Source organism: Natrix helvetica (assembly GCF_964273705.1).
Source record: "Natrix helvetica genome assembly, chromosome: 2".
Taxonomy (NCBI): Eukaryota; Metazoa; Chordata; class Lepidosauria; order Squamata; family Natricidae; genus Natrix; species Natrix helvetica.
Window position 1 is genome coordinate 259,822,064 of NC_138552.1, and position 18,772 is coordinate 259,840,835.

Below are 18,772 nucleotides of genomic sequence, written 5' to 3' on the forward strand. Positions count from 1 at the left end.
ATCAGTTGAATATATATAGATCTTTCTCTCAATTCTGCCAAAATATTCTGTATGCTATCAATCAATTGGTGTCTTTTTAAAGTTTAAAACAGGAAATTATAATTGTAAGTTTCTGAACAATTCAGGGTTATAACTCAGCTTCAAAATATGGTTTCATTCAATTATCTCTGGGCTAACCATGATGTATTGAGAAGAAATTGTATATGCAAGGACTTGCGTGTGTATTAATCTGTAATATGAGCACATAAATTTCACCAGAGAAGCAGATTAGGACTTCAGCTCAACTTCTCCCTCAGCTCTGAGCAAGTCAGTGCTGGCATCATTCATTACCTCCAGAATAAAAGTGTGACCTTCACCCTATTGTGGTTATGGGAACATAAGAGAAGGAGTTATAAAACTCAATAAAAATGCCAGGTAACTGATAATTGAATAGTTGGGAAATGTGTTGGCTAGAGTCATCATTACTCTACAATAATTGTATTTTCTGTGCCAATTCAATTATTTTAGAAGATGTTTCAAAGCAGGCTAAAGTATAAACCCTTTCTTGATAACAGGTGGGAATTACAATACACAAATAAAATGGGACTAAAGTCCATCAACAGCTGCAAGCATTTAATTGTCCACAACTCATTTAAAATTTGGCTCACTTTTTACATCCCAACACAAAACGCATATTCAGAACAGTCTGCTAGTTTAGTCCAGGGCTTGTCTTAGTCCTGCTTTCTATTTCTCACATTGGTCAACTGCTCCCAAGGAAGAGACAAAGATCCCTCTGAAGTATTCTTTTTCTGCAGCCAATGTGGGAGGCATACTCATCCCACCACAGAGGTATATTCTTCAAAACCAATAGCACTTAATATTTTGGTATCATTCAACAGTATAAACAATCCTGTAATTTATTTTATTATGAAATAATATTTTAAATTGGAAGCCAGAATAAAAATAACCCATTAAAACATATTAGGTGTAGTTAACATCCAGGGGCAACTGATAATAGAACCTGGACTTTTAAAATATGTCTGAACACAGCAGCAGTAGAGCATGACATATTCTACATGGAAGATAATTTCATAGAGCAGGTGCTACCATTGAGAAGACCATGTGGCTTCAAAGTGGCACTCTTTAATCTGTGTAAACAATATCCTCCCCAAGTATACTACCTACCTAGAAAATATAAAGAAATACAAAATAAACTCGGGCAATAGAAAGTGTCCTGAAATGAGGAAAGGGGGAGAGGAATTAGAGGTTAGGTCCTGCTTAGCAATTATGTTGTGAATGGGCAACCCAAACAGAAACAGTTTTGTGAGAGCACACAAAAAATCTCAAAATTCTAAGTATGTCCTAATTTAGCTAATTAGCAAGCCATATTTTAGTGTACTATGAGAAGTCTGTCTTAAAATTTTCAGTAGAACATGTCAAATATCTTTTTGGGTACAGCCATCTTTTACAGATGACAAATACTAAAGCTTTGAGATTTTTTTTGTTTGCTTTCCTATTTTCAGTTTTACGTGCACAAAGGTATTAGCAGTCAAAAACCTTCTACTAGTTTATAAACTGGATTAGGGGTGTCCAGCGTAAGTGACTTTAAGACTGGAGTTCTACTCCCAGAATTCCCTCAGCTAGCCTGGATACCACTGGTATACACTGTATTGGATCTTAATTGGTTTAGATATGGAATACTTGTTATTAGAGAGACCTCTCCCTCCATTCTTCAAACCTTGACCAGAAATCTCAAGTTCCAATCCTTTATTTGGACAACATTGTGTCCTTTGGGGTTTCTGTCCAACGGAAATGTCTGTTCTTAGTGTTGCTTGGAGATAAGTTTGTGTTATCAGTGTAAACTTTTGAGAGCTACTTCCCTTTTCCTGCTGTGTGCACTTTGCATGATGCACATATTGTCTCCTTCCCTTTTCTTTCCCTGTGCGCATTCAGGGAGATAAATGTTATTGCAAAGTACTAGATATTTGCTGCACCACCCATATCCTGTGGCTTTAATTAGAAATCTTCAGAAATTTTCATTTATATTCTTCTGCCACGCCTATTCTGTATGATATTTTTGTCCATTTGTGCAATGATCTCACATCGGTTATCTTGAATGGCTAGCATACTTCCAGAATGGCTTACATAATTAAAACAAATCTATTCTTGCCCAACTTAAAAGAGACATTGAACACAGAAAAATGAGGAGGAATGAGAAAAAATTAGGAAATTTAGTCATTGAACAATTCAATTTGCCTCTCCAATCACTGCCTCTTAGAATAATTCATCATACTGTCCTTGTTCACTTTCAATCAGCTTCCATGGTTATGAGATGATCAGATAACTTCCTATTTCCAGTACAATTGCATCAGTTCACACTGATTGCAGAGAGATCTCAAAATCACCTGTCACAAAAGAAAACTTACATACATATAGCTTTTCTTTGACCAAAGACTTTACAGATATCTTGTCCATTCATGGTGTTCTTAAACTGGGAGAATCCCAATTGATAAAGGGTGCCAGATTGTGAAAGGCTCCTCTCTATGGATATTGGAAGTTCTGTTGATGTCAGAACATGCTCTAACATTATGGAGATATGCAAGGAAAACAAGGGGAAATAAATAATATGTCATGATATCTTTATTCAAATGATGCAAGTTACATAATTTGCATCATTTGTGTAGTGACATCATGATTGCTTGTACTGTATTCCAGTGTCTGATGTAACCATTTTGCTGAAGCTAAACAGGTTTAGATGTACTTTAACTTAGAGGTATCCAGGTGGGATATAAAGATATTAAACAATGTAGACTTTCATATGCAATATTTTTTAGATTTCTGCAATATGGTAGAATAACTTTTATTTCTGAGCAGTTAAAAATAATGTTTCTGATGTATTTATTTATTCAATTTAGGTCCTTCCTGACTCCAAACAATTAGGGGCAGCTCACAATATAACATAATAATTAGCATACCATATTTATAAACTATCTATTGATTTGTTGATGTTGATTTGTTACCCACCACCGAACAGAGTTATAATTATTAAATCACTATGCATATAGAATTATAATATAATTATTAAGTCACTATGCATAGGAAAATATCTTCCCTGTTTCCCTGAAAATAAGACCTCTCTGGATAATAAGCCCTCCTCGAAAATATTGCAATACATTCACCACCTCCTGCACCTCAAAAATAGTAAGACTTCCCCGAAAATAAGGCCAAGCGCTTATTTCGGGGGTCAAAACATGGTATTAATTTAGTGAAGAGCAGCTCAATTTTCATGAATCAGTTCATTTGTAGTGCTAGCAATGTGGTTTCCACTTGGTAATGAAGTACTTCCTTCTTCAGCCTGTGAATTATATCAGCTTCAGCAACCTTACCTTATGGTGTGGAAAAAGAGGAACATTTATCCTGGTCTGGTCTCCAAGATTTTAAAACATTGGGAAACAAGAGAGAAATATCTACATATGGAAGGAAACATATAGAATTGGCTTCCACTGTAAAAGTTATGGAGAAGGTTAAAAAAAAAGTTAGTAATGATCCTTTCCCTGAGGCTTATAGTTGTGTCAGGAATTGCTGCCCTGATTTACCTGGAGGCATTATGTTGATTAGAAGGACACACTGCCCTGTGGCCCTCCAAATATTGCTGAAGTAAAATTCTGAGTATCATTCTCCCATCAGAATGCTCTTTGGGAGTATTGTAATTTTGTAATACTTGGAGTGCCACAGGTTACATTTCTTTGACCTAGACTGTTACCTGCCCATGATGTTGCAGCAATCTACATTAGAGGAGAGCAATTAAATATTTAAACTGGAAAGAACAAAGAGATTAGAAATTTAATCACTCTGCCTGTTGCCACAAGGTAACTGTGCCTTCAAAACCGTTCCCTCCAGATATAATGACAGTGTAATAAAAAGCTCTGAAAGGGTATTAAATATATCTGAAAAGGGCTCACAGGGAACATAATTTCAAATCCTTCCTAGAAGCTACTTCAAAATGTTTTTATCACCATTTACAATGTATGCCATTGTGTGTGTAAAATAAAAGACATTAAATGGTCAGATGATGGACCTGTCTGGTGTTGGAGCTCAATTATAATTGATAAGTTGACTGAACAAACAGTCATGAAAACATTCCTGAAAATTAAGTGGATTCTGCTTGCTTTTGGCTTTCTGTTCAATTTGATTAATTTCAAGCCTGGTACAGTTTTGAAAACAATTCACACCTCTTGCTTAGTTTTCTTTTACCCCTTTTAGCTTTTAGTTACATGAGCTAAATCTACAAAGGACGAAATTCTTTCAAGTGTTATTGGTACGGTAGTTATCTTATACCGATTTACTGGCATTTTTTGTTGTTTTTGTTTAACTGGACTGACTATGGGGTAAAATTGCTTGCCAGCTTTCTTTTGAAAAGCAAGCCTACTTTAGAATCAATCTGAATTCAAATAGAATATCTGTTAAGATAATAACCTGAACTGTGTTTGGGTCAACGTAAGAGTTACAAACAATCCATAGAAGATGAAAGGCACCATCAGTACTGGCTTTTGATGTTCTCCTGTTTATTCATACAGTTTATAATTCAAAGTAGCATGTAGGGAAATGTAAAATCATATAAACATATATAAGAAGTAGCAAATTATAAAATAGGTTAAAATAAACAACCCAGAAACTATTCACTAATAATTTGCAGGTAACCAATGTCAGTGAGCTCTCTGGCAGACAAGTTACGTCACTTCTCAAGTGAAAAGCTATTAAAACAGAAACCTGTGATGCAGTTGGAAAGGGCTGGGAATTGGGAGTGGAGTCAGGTCAAGGGACCGGTTGTTATAGCATTTTCTCCTGCATTATGAGTTGCTCATCAAATTCTACTCAACCAGTCTCATTTTCATGCATGGACTGGAAGGCCTGAGAAGAAGTGTCTGAAAGGGATTCTTGACTCATCCTGAATTATATTTGTGGGGGACTAGGAGTTGAAGGGTAAGAATTAGTATGCTGGCTGGCTAGGGAATTCTGAGATATGAAGTCCACATATCTTGAAATTGCTGAGATTGAAAAAATGGTGTAGAGGGCATAGAGAATGGCCTTGACGGATAGTGGGAAAATCAATGACTAAAGCAACAATCATAGCCCACTAACAACCTTAAGAAAATGCCTCAGACACATGCCTCACTAATTCACGCAAAGTGATGGAAGAGGGAGATATATTCAGATCTGCAAGATTCTCTTACTATAGCAGTACTAATTAAAATTATTGTCTGCAGTGCACACATGGAATTTGTTTCTTAGTCTGGTATAAATTATAGGGTTGACAATAGGATCTTTATAGGTACTGCTTTGCTTATAACCACAATAGGGAACATAAAATTTATTACTAAGTAGTTCAGTTATTATAGTGTGGCATTACTTGATGCATTCAATTTTATGACCTTTTTGCCACAGTTGTTAAGCAAGACATCGCATGGCTATGACTTGCAATCTTCCCTGATGGCTTTTCCATTGACTTTGCTAGTCAAATGTTAGCTGGGAAAGTCACATATGTCATCATATGACTGTCATAAATGCACAGGGACTACCAAGCACTCAGATCACAATCATGCGACCACAGACGGTTGGTTTTAAATCATTTTTCCCAACAATGTCATAACTTTGATCACTAAATAAATGGTTGTAAATTGAGGACTACTTGCATTGACCCAGGATTGCTCCTAGTATAAAAAAAGCCCTCCATCTGTTTACTGAAACATGGCCACTTATTGTATATACAACTGAAAAATATAGTGAGCAAGCAGTCGGATAATGGATTGTGGGACTGATGGATGTGTCTTTCATATATTATGTTGTGACAGTAATCTGAAGTTTTATATCATCACACCACTGTTAAGTACCCTGCAGTATTACTGAAAAAGTTTTGCTCTTTGCTGCTGCTTGTGCAGAGCCAACAACATTGTATATTGGATGTGTTGTAAGTGATTGAAGTAGCCAAACAAACTTATTCTGAACAAATCTCACTCAGCCACATATTTGCCCATATGACTTGGACTGAGAGAAAGTAATTAGATCAAAGCTTACCACCTTCCCAATCCTTACCCAGCACATCTTGAGGTCAGCAAATTGGAGAAGGTTTTAACAATACATGAGGTTAATTTTGGGTTGTAGGAGGGAGATGAACCACGTACTGTACTCATCTTGGTGCTTTTATCAGGATCTGTGATAAATCTTTGCCTCTGGAGCCTGGAAATTTGTTTAAGAATTATAGGGTAACGAATAAGTGGCAACACATGCATATAGATTATCAAGGGTCAAATCATTATATCTTTAACTAAATCAAAATTTAGGAATCAGAACCTGGAAGCACTCTTGGATAATTGTTTCCAGTTGGAATTGAAGGTACTGAGCTACCTGAATGAGTAGCATAACTCGGTATAGGCTATGAAATATGATCAGACATGTGTTTTGTCCAGATACTGTTTGTGTTTTAAATATAGTGTCTTATGACTAAGCCTTACTGTATATTTTCTTCTTCACTAGATGAGCGAGAGGCAGTACAGAAAAAGACATTCACTAAGTGGGTTAACTCTCACTTGGCACGTGTATCCTGTAGAATTACAGACTTGTACATGGATCTTCGTGATGGACGAATGCTTATCAAACTGTTGGAAGTTCTTTCAGGCGAGAGACTTGTAAGTTTCTGTTCTAGATATTACAATGCCAACTCTTGGTTCTCTTAAGCCTTTTGCAATTTCCTTTTATAAACCAAAGTACAAAATTGAAATATTTACTAAATATATTTTATGGGCTAATTTAGATCTGTAGACCACTCCTTTTAAAAGTTTTTATTACACTACTTATAACTCGTTGAAATATTTGACAATATTTTCATATTTTCTGTGCCTGGTTCAGTGGTCTAAGAGGTTTTTAAAGGAGCCTCTATTTATTTATAGATTTCTTTAGAAAAAAGAGTTAACTACTGGCAGTGGCGTAGCGTGGGGGGTGCAGGGGGGGCCGGCCGCACCGGGCGCAACATCTGGGGGGGCGCCCTGACTCGCCCTGCGCCGCCCTTTGCCGGACTGTGGCCGTCTCTTTCCTCCCGAGGAGGAGCTCGAAGGGCAGCGGGAAAAGGCTCGACTGAAGGGAAGCAGGTGCCGCGGGGGTGGGAGGCGCACCGGGGGCTTCGGGAAGGCGCCGGCTTCCCGGGGCGCTCCAGGCGGAGCCGAAGGAGAGTGGCGCTGCGCTGCGCTCCGTCTGCCCGCCGCTGCAACGCCACCGCGTCCTCCCGCTCCGCCTGGAGCGCCCCGGGAAGCCGGCGCCTTCCCGAAGCCCCCGGTGCGCCTCCCACCCCCGCGGCACCTGCTTCCCTTCAGTCGAGCCTTTTCCCGCTGCCCTTCGAGCTCCTCCTCGGGAGGAAGGCAGGAGGCCAGCATGGAGAGCCTCACTTGACTGATGCCGACCCAGGGGCAGCTGCAGTCGGGCCACCCTCGCTTTAGGGGGCGCAAATTACTTGCCTTGCCCCGGGTGCTGACAACCCACGCTACGCCACTGACTACTGGACGACCTATGTAAATCCCATCAGTCATAAGCATAAAACTACAATTGAAATAAGAATAAAAACCTGAAACTTTAAACATTAAAACATTTGAATGTTAAAATAGCTGGATGAATAAATATCCTTGATCCCCTTTCAAACTGTTCTTAGGGAGACTAGTTTCATCGCAATAGAGTGTTTCATAACATAGGTCCCACACTAGAAATAAGAGGTTATGAAATTATGCAAGAAAGTTCTTCGAATCTTGTGTAATTTCTCCTAACCTACCTTCTTCATGGTGTAGTAAATGCATTTCCCATTTTAAAAATCCTAATAAAATATGTTTAGAGGGAGCGTCTTGCTATGTATAATAAAAAGTGGCATAACAACAGGTCTGTTGAAAATCTTAAAAGCTGCCAAACTATTTTATATATTTGCCAAAAGAAAGTGCATTCTTTCCTATCCTTTATCATCAGCATCTGAGAAAAATATCTACAGCAAGAAATAAAATGATAGATTTGTTTTAGGCAAAAATCAACTCCTAAACGTGTCCTAATGCATGTGCAGTAGGGTAGTGGTTAAAGTGTTGGACGAGAAGTGGGGAGAGCCAAGAACTAGCCCACCCTTAGCCCCTGGGGCCAGACATTATTTTCCAGCCCAAACTGCTTCACAGGTGGCTATTGTGAAGAAAAAGAGGAACGTTATATATGTAAGCTTCTTTTACCTCTTTCCCTTTTCCCTGCACTGACTTCTGTGGTCACTCCCAATATTGATTGGAAACAGCAATGGAAAAAGGAGGACAACCTCTCCAAAACTGTACCTCTCAGTACCAACTCTCTAAATTAGTCCAGAAGGATACAGTGGGTGATAGTATTGAAAGCCATTAAGAGACCCAGGATATTTGTAGCATCACATACCAAACTGTTCAAAGGTCATTATCATGCACATCTCAGTACTGTGACTTGAACCTAGACTAAAAGCCCCTGAGTCTAACCACTGAGCCACAGTGATGCAGTGGTTAGAGTGCAGTACTGCAGTCTGACTGTGCTGGCTGACTGCAATCTGGCAGTTCAAATCTCACCAGGCTCAAGGTTGACTCAGCCTTCCATCCTTCCGAGGAAAATGAAGACCCAAATTGTTGGGGGCAGTATGCTGACTCTGTGATCCGCTTAGAGAGGGCTGTAAAGCACTAAGTGCTAAGCGCTAAAAAGGATCTAAATAATCTACTTCATCCAGGGTCCTCTGAATGCAAACCTCCACCTTAATAACCTTCCTCCAAAAGAAGAGAGTGAACAAAAGTTTTATAACTTGGTTAGATTCAAGGCTGCCCTCTTAGAAGTGTGTACCACCCTTTCATGCAAAGAGGCATTAACTGTCACTTGAACCCAACCATATGCCTTAATCAATCAGTAAGGACATGGCTCACAACAGAGGTGGCCGAACTCACAGCCACAAAAACTCAGTAACAGCCATTTTGCAACATGGAATAAAACAGTAGCCAGATAGTGAGAAATCTGTTTTTGCCTTGGAGCTACCCCATATTCAAGGCAAAAAACCAACTAAACATTCTTTTATTCCAGATTAACTCTTTTCTTGAAAACCAGTTTGATGTAACGCTTAAGGCATCATGCTAGAAACTGGGAGACTGAATTCTAGTCCTGCTTTAGGCATAAAGCCACCTTGGGCCACTCACTTTCTCTCACCCCTAAGAATGACAAACCACTTTTAAAAAATTGCAGAGACTTATCTAGATAGTCTCCAAAAATTGGATATAATAAAACAACAATATTTTTTGTGATGTGAACCAAGAATCTTTAATTTGTGGATGAGGCACATTGTTTTCTCAACTTGCAACAATTTTATTTTATAGTGATGATTTTGTTTGTACTTAGTATTGTCAGTTATTTGCTTAGATTTGGCTTTTACTATGCTGAGTAACTTACATACTTAGCTATGTAAATATTTATAAGCTACCTTTCATCAGAAGATTTACCATATTGAACTTTTAAAAAATAGCCAAATTGCAATAAAATAAAATAGGAAGATACCTCTGTTCTTAGATACCTTTTTCCTGGGCTCATAAGACAACTTCTGCATTGTTCCCAGGATATGGAATGCATTTAACAGCTTTTAATAATTTGTATTACTAATTTTCACTATATTTCTTATTTTTGCATCGTTTTTTATTTATTGATAACCATTTTGGTGAGGTATGAATCAAATAAATACATATTCATTTAGTTTAGCTTATTTATTATTGATTTAATCATGTGTTAGTTATATTATAGTCAACAGATTTTCCAGTAGAGTGGAGGGAGGGGTCACTGAAGGGTTATTACAGCCTGATTGGTCCATTTGACTGAGAGAAAACTTCTTAGCCTTCGGCTTCTCCCGTTGGCTCCCAGTTTCCTCTCAGTCAACAAGGTCCAAAGACTCAAATTTGGTTCCCAGAGTGATTGTGAGTACTAAATTAAAAAAAAAAAAAAATTAATTGGTTCAATTGGACACTTTAAATCAAACAAATTACTTCAGAGCTGGCCCAATAGGACAAGCTATTGCAGTCCTACATAGGCAGGGAAAGCAGCGCGGAGCAAAGCTCTTCCCACCTTACTCCCTGCGGGCTCTTTTCCCCCCCGACTGATTCCTGGTGACTCGGGCGTGCCGGGGGGCTTGCAGCTCATATATCCTCCCCCGAGACGATCTGCTTGCCTTGAAGCCGCAGCGCCGGCGGCCCTTTGCCGCGCGTGAAGACCGGCAGCCATTAAACGAGACCGCGCCGTCTCTACCGAGTCGGCGGTGCCCTCGGCGGCGGCGCGTGAACGAGACCGGAGCGCCAGCGGCTCTTGCCAGGCGTGAAGACCGGCGGAAGTAGCTCAAGGGCCCAGATTACTTGTCCTTTTAAACGGCGAGCCCTACAAGGTGCGGGGGAGGCAAGCGGCAGAGTCGGGCGCCATTTTAAACGGCCGCTCGAGAAGAAGACCAGCAAGCCTCAGCGGCGGCCATTTTGGACACGTGTTGGGCCTAGCCCTTCCACCCTCTATCGAGCCTCCGCCATTATTCAAAGCTCAAGTTGAGAGTTTCTCCCAGCAAGAGGCTTCTAGCTGCGACTGCTTCTTCTTCTATAATCATCAGAGCACGTGAGTGGGGCGATGGCAGCGAGATCTGAGGCGGCTCAAACCGCAACTCCCCACAGTCACCCATATCGCAGGCCTCCTTTCAGAAACTATGACAGGGACCAGGAGTCCCGTTTCCAACAGTACAGGCAGGATAGGCCATCCAATAGACAAGGCTTCCAAGACCGCTCCAGATACCAGTTTCAGTCCAAGCGGCCCTTTCGCGGGGGGGGCGGCCGCCCCTTCTGCAGAGGGAAATGACTCAAATCCGAGTCATCCCATAGGCGGCCGCCTGGCGTTATACGCGGACAAGTGGGACCAGATTACAACAGACGGTTGGGTCCGGGCGACCATTCGCCACGGCCTAAGGTTAGAGTTCCTCTCCTATCCCCCGAGGCGCTTCAAAGTTTTCTCCCCATCCCGGGATCCGGAACGCCGTCATCTCATGGACCTCGCCGTTTCACACCTTCTGGAAATCAGAGCGGTGGAGGTCGTTCCGGAAACGGAGAGGGGGCGGGGCTACTATTCAAATCTATTTGTAGTCCCGAAGGCCTCGGGGGGTTGGAGGGCGATTCTCGACCTGAAGCGCCTGAATCAGTATCTAGTTTACAGGCGCTTCAAGATGGCCTCCCTAAAATCAATCTTGCAGGGCATTCGAAAGGGGGATTACATGGCCTCAGTAGACCTGACGGAGGCCTACCTACACATCCCCATCCTTCGGTCTCACCGTCAATTTCTGAGATTTTCCCACAAAGGCAGACACTATCAGTACCGGGCCCTGCCATTCGGCCTGGCCTCGGCCCCTCGGACGTTCACCAAAGTCCTGGCGGCACTGGCCGCTTACCTGAGATCCATCCCAGTCAGGCTCCAGTGTTACCTGGACGACGTCTTAGTGCAAGCAGGGTCTCTTCCCAGGGCCAAGGCAGACCTCCAGCTGACCATCCAATGGCTCCAGACACTAGGCTTCTCAGTGAATTTCCCCAAGAGCCATCTATCCCCATCCAGACAGATTCTGCATCTAGGGACAGTGATAGATTCCCAGTCGGGGTGGGTCCGCCTGTCCCCAGACCGCTTAGACAGTCTGACGCAGTTGATCAGGTCAATCAGGACAAAAAGGTCCGTTTCCACCCTGACATTATCACGACTCCTGGGGAAGATGGTATCCTGCATAGGGATAGTTCCCTGGGCCCGCCTGCATCTGCGTCCCCTTCAGTGGGCCTTAATACCAGCCCAAAGGAGAATGTTGAGCAACTCTCTACGACCGCTTCGCTTAACGTCGGAAGTGAGACGCTCGCTCAAGTGGTGGATGTCCCCAGCATTGCGACAGGGGGCCTCTATTTGGGAGCCGGAGAGAGTACAAGTCACGACGGACGCGAGCCTTTACGGCTGGGGGGGCCGTGATGGGGTCCGACATGGCCCAGGGACGTTGGACTGCCTCGGACCTCAGACACAATATAAATTGGCTCGAACTCAAGGCCGCGAGACTGGCCCTCCGGACTTTCAACCGCCAGCTACAGGGGCGACATGTCCTACTACTTACGAACAATGTAGCGACGAAAGCTCATGTAAACCGGCAAGGCGGGACTCATTCCCGAGCCCTCTGGCGGGAGGCACAGACATTAGGCCTATGGGCGGAGAGACACTTGGCCTCCATTGCGGCAGAACATATTGCGGGGACGTCCAATCACCAGGCAGACTGGTTGAGCCGGGCGACTCTGGACAACGGCGAGTGGCAGCTAGATCCAGAGTTGTTTCGAAAGATCTGCCTCAGGTTTGGCACCCCCCTTGTGGACCTGTTTGCCTCCCCCAGCAACACGCAGCTGCCGAGATTTTTCACCAGATTCAAGACCCCAGCTGCAGAAGGAGCGGATGCTCTCAGGACCCGGTGGCCTCCGGGTCTCCTCTACGCCTTCCCTCCCCTTCCCCTCATTCCCAGAACCATTCGGAAGGTAGTCACAGAGAGGGCTTCCGTCATTCTGTTAGCCCCATATTGGCCGAGGAGACCATGGTTTGCGGACCTGGTCCAGCTCTCGGTCGTAGATCCCTGGAGAATCCCTCCGGAAGAGGTAGTCTTGTATCAGGGGGTCTTAGTTCACCCAGAGCCGCAGTGGCTGCATCTGACCGCGTGGGTCTTGAGAGGGGATTGCTGAAACGGAGGAAGCTGTCATCGGGGGTCATAGCCACCTTAGAGGCAGCTAGGAAACCGTCCACAGTGAGGATCTATAACGCCACCTGGTCGGCCTTCGCGAAGTGGTGTAGCCCCAGGGGGGTGGATCCAGCCAAGGCCACGGTTCCAGACGTTCTAGAATTTCTTCAAAAAGGATTAGAGGATGGGTTGTCCCATAATACCCTCAGGCGACAGGTAGCGGCCCTAGCCACTATATTGGGAGGGGAGGGTCCCTCTACCCTCTCTCGCTCTCTGTTGGTGAAGAGGTTCCTTAAAGGGGCGGCCAACATCCGTCCGCCTCCGGTCCATAGGTTCCCTACATGGGACCTTACCATCGTCCTGAAGGCACTGACGGGGTCTCCCTTTGAACCGCTCAGGTCGGTCCACATGCGTCTCCTATCACTGAAGGTAGTATTTTTAGTGGCCATTACATCGGCCAGGCGTATCTCTGAGCTGGGGGCCCTTTCTGTTAGAAGCGACCTTTGCATGATTCACCAGGACAGGGTGGTATTGCGTTTAGATCCTTCGTTCATACCGAAGGTCAATACTCTGTTTCATAGGGCCCAGGAAATTGTCCTACCAAATTTTTGCCCCAATCCAACAAGGGAGAGAGAACAGGCGTGGCATCGGTTGGATGTACGCAGGGCCCTCCGTATTTATCTGAAGCGGACGGAGGGCATTCGTAAGACCGAGGCGTTGTTTGTCTCGTTTCACCCAGGTTCCCTAGGCAAAAAGGTCTCGTCTTCAACTATTGGGAGGTGGATCAGGTTGGCCATCGTTGAGGCCTATGGAGCCTCAGGTAAATCTCCCCCGTCGGGGATTACGGCTCACTCTACTCGTAGTGCGGCCTCCTCAGCGGCCTGGGCCACAAGGGCGCCCTTCGAGGACATCTGTCGCGCAGCCACCTGGGCCTCCCCTACTCCTTTCATAAGACACTACCGCCTGGACGCTTATGCCTCGGCTGAGGCATCCTTTGGGCGGAGGGTTCTCCAGCGGGTGGTGGCCGATCCTCCCCCTGAGACCCAGTCTCCCCTCCCTGGGACGTAGCGTGGGTATGTCCCTTCAGTGACCCCTCCCTCCACTCTACTGGAAAAAGAACGTTGGTCTTACCTGAACGTTTTTTTCGGGAGAGTGGAGGGAGGGGTCACTCTCCCTCCCTAGTTAGATAGACAGGGTCTGGGAGGGGTAGGATCGGGTGGCCCGGGGCGGCTTTCCCTTGTCTTATTACATCATGCAGACGCTGACCTGACATCGCGGAAACTGGGAGCCAACGGGAGAAGCCGAAGGCTAAGAAGTTTTCTCTCAGTCAAATGGACCAATCAGGCTGTAATAACCCTTCAGTGACCCCTCCCTCCACTCTCCCGAAAAAAACGTTCAGGTAAGACCAACGTTCTTTCTAAGTAGTTTATAAAGCACTTCATCCTAAAACATTCATGATAAACATTTTAACAGTCTAGAGTTAACTAAACAAACATAAATACCAAGTAGCACAGAAGTACATTTAAATGACAACCCTCTGATAAAATGTGAGCATGTTTTCATTCAAGGATGAAAAGAGCAAATCTCTTTAGAATTAACAATTTATACAGCAAGTCTTTTTCAGCACAATTCCTTTAAGTAATCCATTCTTTAAAAATATAACATACCTTCAACTACAAATAAACATCAAAATAAGGCAGTTTGCTAACATTTCTCTGTTTCAAAACTCAATTTTTGAAATTTTTTTGCTTATTTTTTTCCTTATTCTAATATTTATTTTGTATTGCATATACCAGGAAATAACACATACTGTACAATATAAGCATGTTTGGAACTAAGGGATTCTCCATTTTGCAATCTAGAATTTAGAAAAGCTATCACTAAGAACTATTTCCAATATTGCATCTCCTTCCTTGCTTTATTGGAAATATGTCTCAAGGCTTCAGAATACTGGACTAAATGAATGCAAATATAACTCATCCATTTTGAGGGTAAATTCTGAAAGTCACAGGGATTTGGATGGAACAAAGCAGACTAAAATTGAATCCTAGCCAGATGGAATTTTTTATCCATCACAGAGATTGTGTTTTGCCTTAAAGATCATACATTGGTGGTCATCTTTTTCTTTGGATCTTCAGGTTGCCACCCTGTATTGGTTCCAGTATGCGATCTTGAAGGCAAAGCACATTCCCTGAGGAAGTAGGTCCATGACTTGGCGCTCTCCTAGTCTCAAGACTAGTCCTCGGGTCATAAGTGGAGACCATATCCAGAAGGTCCTTTGCATGCCTGCAACTGAACACCACTTGTGGACCTACCCGGGGCACAGGAGGCCTTAATAGAGAGACTCACATTCTACTCATCACACAGTTAGACTATGCAATGCTTCTACGTGGAGCTGATTTTGAAGACCAGCCAAAAATCGAAGTTGGTTCAAAATCTAGTTATTTGTTGCCTGGTGCTCAGCAAGTTGTACCTACTCAGTGGGCCCATCATTTTTATGTCATGTTGTTGAACAACTCCAGTGATATTACTTTTTTGTTGTGGAGATTTTTTATTTTTTATTATGTGATCATTTTAGAAGACTTCCAAGGTCCCTTCCCAACTCTGTTATTCTGCATACCTTTACTTGTACACTCAATCCAGAGTATTTTAAGAGAGCAGAGAAAAATGAGAGAGATTATTTTCACTTAATTAAATACCTAATAAAGACATTGGGCCAGCCTTTCCCAAACTAGTGTTATTCAGATAAGTTAGGATTATACTTTCAAGAATTTCTACACAGCCAAGCCAATATCATTATCTCAGTGCAGCCTGGGAGGCGGGGTGGGTGGGTGGGATGGATTGGAGAAATAAGCACATTTTAAATTAGAAATCTAGCTCATAAAGTCATTAGATCAAAAGGCAAATCTGAAAAATTTGCCTTTTGGATATAAAATGTAAAAATACTCTGTGAATGTAAAATGACTACAGCATTTCCCTTTCCAACCACATACACCAACACACAATGAGCTGTTGCATAAAAATGACTGAACGTTTAACAATAATTGCTTTATAATTTGTGTGAGCCCAAAGGTCAGCTCACACAAACAGAATCTCTGATGAATTTTGCCCTTTACAGCATGGAGAGTATGTGTGTGATGTGTGTGTGGGGTGGAGATTAAAAAGCATTTAGTTGCCTTGTTTATGTGTGCCCAGTTCCTAACTGAAAATCTTAAACAAACATAAGAACAGTGGATCAAGGAGGAGGTTTGCATTCCTTGCCATCCAGCTTCCTTATTCCAGGTTACTGGTTTCATAATCTGACTTCAGGCATTGGAATTTATTTATTATTACTTGTCTGACTATTTTTCTGGACTAGGAATTGAATGTTACTTTTCCAAGTCCAGGGTCATCATACTGTCTTTCTCCCAGACTAAGAGCTTCACTCCATTCTGCATGAATACATAATATACCCACAATCAAACTGCTACCAAGAATATTTCATTTTATTGCTAAAGACAAAAGTGTTGGATCAGATATTATAAATACAAAGACATTTCATTTGTTCTTACATAAATAGCCCCACAAGTATCAGACCTGTTTTTTTAATCCACTAGTTTATTAAGTGAGTAGTGGACAACACTGAGTACCAAAGCCTTTCTCTATCTCCTTGCTTTTATTCATTCACCCTACACTAATTCTCTGCGCCTTGAAGAATTATTGGATGTGCCTAGGTCAATAGCTTATTTTAATTGTCTATATCAGGGTTTTTGCTCAGTAGCTCTGCATTTTGGATACGATTCTTTTATACTAAATGCTGGCTAATCTTACTTGGTAATGTTTTACTTTACTTTACTTTTATTTGTGCTTATAAACCGCCCCCTCTCCCAAAAGGGACTCGGGGCGGTGTACAGTCCATACAAGAAATACATCATATAAATAATTAAATAGTTGAACTGTTAAAATTATTAAATAGGTAGATAGATATGGAGGAGGTTAAAAAGAAGGTTAAAAAGAACTGTACAGCTGAGTAAAGTATATAAATATAGTTTTAAAAACCCCTAAAAAATAACCCATAGATTAAGTTTAAAAGCAATTCCCCTAAAATACCAGTTGAAAAATATGTCTGCCAGGAGGTAACAGTTATGATTGTGCCAGGCCAGCTAATCGGAACAGGTTGTCATTTCACGTGAACAAAGATGTTCTCTTAAAAAGAATGGCAGGCATTTAGCAGCCCTCCTCAGCCCCTTTTTAGCCCTCAAAGTAAGTAGGACTGAGCAGATAGGGATCTATAAATTAATAAATCACAATTAGTCTCTCAACAGTTTACACTAAAAACAAATGTAAAATAAAAACACAAAGAACAATTGGAATATAAGTTAAATAAAGAAAACATTTTGCACATATAACTAAACTTAAAACTTAGAAAAGTTGTGTAAAAGCCTGAGCAAAAGGTTATGTTTTTAAGGGTCTTTATAAAAGCTAATAAAGATGTCATCTCTGTCCAAAGTATGTTCCATAAAGCTGTGATGGCAACTTAAATGAACTTGTGGCAACTCTGTGCAAACCTCTTCAGTTAGAGTTTTGTTACTGAGCTATTCTCACCAATAGCTTCAGTGGTAATGACCAGCACTTTCTATTTTGCTTGGAAATGTGTAGCTAGCACAGTACTGTAAGTAGAGTTGTAATACAATTTCTATTTATTCTTTATAAAACTAAACGGGCTGCTGAGGTTTAAACCAGTTAAAAGTTCTGGATTAGACACAAAGGTGCCTCCAAGTAGAGTACATTTTTATGGTTAAGCATGTAAGTTGTCAGTGTATGTGCACCATAATCTTAAAGGTGTTATTGTCCAGAAACGGGAACAATTGGCATATATATTCTTGGCTATTGCATTATTTGAGAAACAAGAGAAACATTTGGATTTTAGAAACATCTCCAAACTGTATATTTGCTTTTTTCTGGAAGAGTGTTAGCTCATTTAGAATAGGAAAATTTATTGCCATTATGGAATTATACACCTTTACAATGAGCATCTCTTGTCTTGTTGGGATTCTGTTTCATCTTTTTATCATTTTATCCCATTTTTATTACTCATTGTGCCTCCTGGAACCAATTAACGAATACTGAGGTACCACTGTATTCCCATATCTCTCAAAAGGATACCATGGCTGCAGAAGACACTATGTTTGAAGATATTGAAAGCAACTGAGCTGTCAAAAACCAACACTCTTTCTGTCTGTCTACACAGAGGATTGATTTATTAGGCCAACCAAGCTAATCTTGGCTCCATCAGTTTTAAGTTAGCTTGAAATTGATCCAAATAATCTGCTAGAACAGTTGAGAAGCTTTTGGTTTTCATTCACCTTTCTATGCTCGCATCTAGCAGAAGAATTGAGAACTGTTGGCCTATCTGTCTGTATAAGGAAAGGAATAGCTAGAAATAATCCTGCCTCATTTGAAGAATTGTTTTAGATCAGGGGTGTCAAACTCGCGTTGTTATGGCTTCATCACGTGACACATCACAACATTTTTCCCCTTTGCTAAACTGGGTATGAGCATGGAATCCGGCCCACAGGCCACAAGTTTGACATCCCTGTTCTAGATAAACTCTTGATAGTCCTCATTTTAATTAGCTGCAGTGTTGTGAATTGTAGTTTTACTGCATGTAAGTGAATCATCCCCCTTTTCTTTTTATGAGCTACATAAGAGCCTCTTAATGCAACAACTTGACATATGCTCTTAAGGTGGTTGTGTACAATTTACATTTTCTCTTAACTATCTTCCTGGAGCATTGCTTGCTCCTTTGTGTTCCTTTATGGAAGTGAGCTGGAACTAATTTCTTCTTCCTAACATCTGTCTTATTTTTATAAAGACTCCAAAAGAAGTTGTAAAGTTTCTTAATCCTGAGGTCTCCTCAATCAGTCATGGCGGCAGCTCTGATTGACCTTTTTAAAAAGAGTTTACATTTTGGCAGACAGTGTTCCTTGGACTCTTACCAGTTCTCATTACCGCATGCATGCAAAG

At 41.8% G+C, this 18,772-nt stretch overlaps 1 protein-coding gene and 1 long non-coding RNA gene across 5 annotated transcripts in view; one reads left to right on the plus strand and one right to left on the minus strand.

The window, feature by feature from the left end:
* Positions 1–18,772, plus strand: part of SPTBN1 (spectrin beta, non-erythrocytic 1) — a 202,793-nt gene that overhangs the window by 123,186 nt on the left and 60,835 nt on the right. For all 4 annotated transcript variants that reach the window (XM_081943073.1, XM_081943074.1, XM_081943076.1 and 1 more), the window contains one exon: positions 6,514–6,665. In XM_081943073.1, coding sequence (XP_081799199.1) covers positions 6,514–6,665 — 152 coding nt within the window. The remainder of the gene's footprint in view (positions 1–6,513; positions 6,666–18,772) is intronic.
* LOC309387025 overlaps positions 1–18,772 on the minus strand; it is a 317,032-nt gene that overhangs the window by 53,449 nt on the left and 244,811 nt on the right. The window lies entirely within an intron of this gene.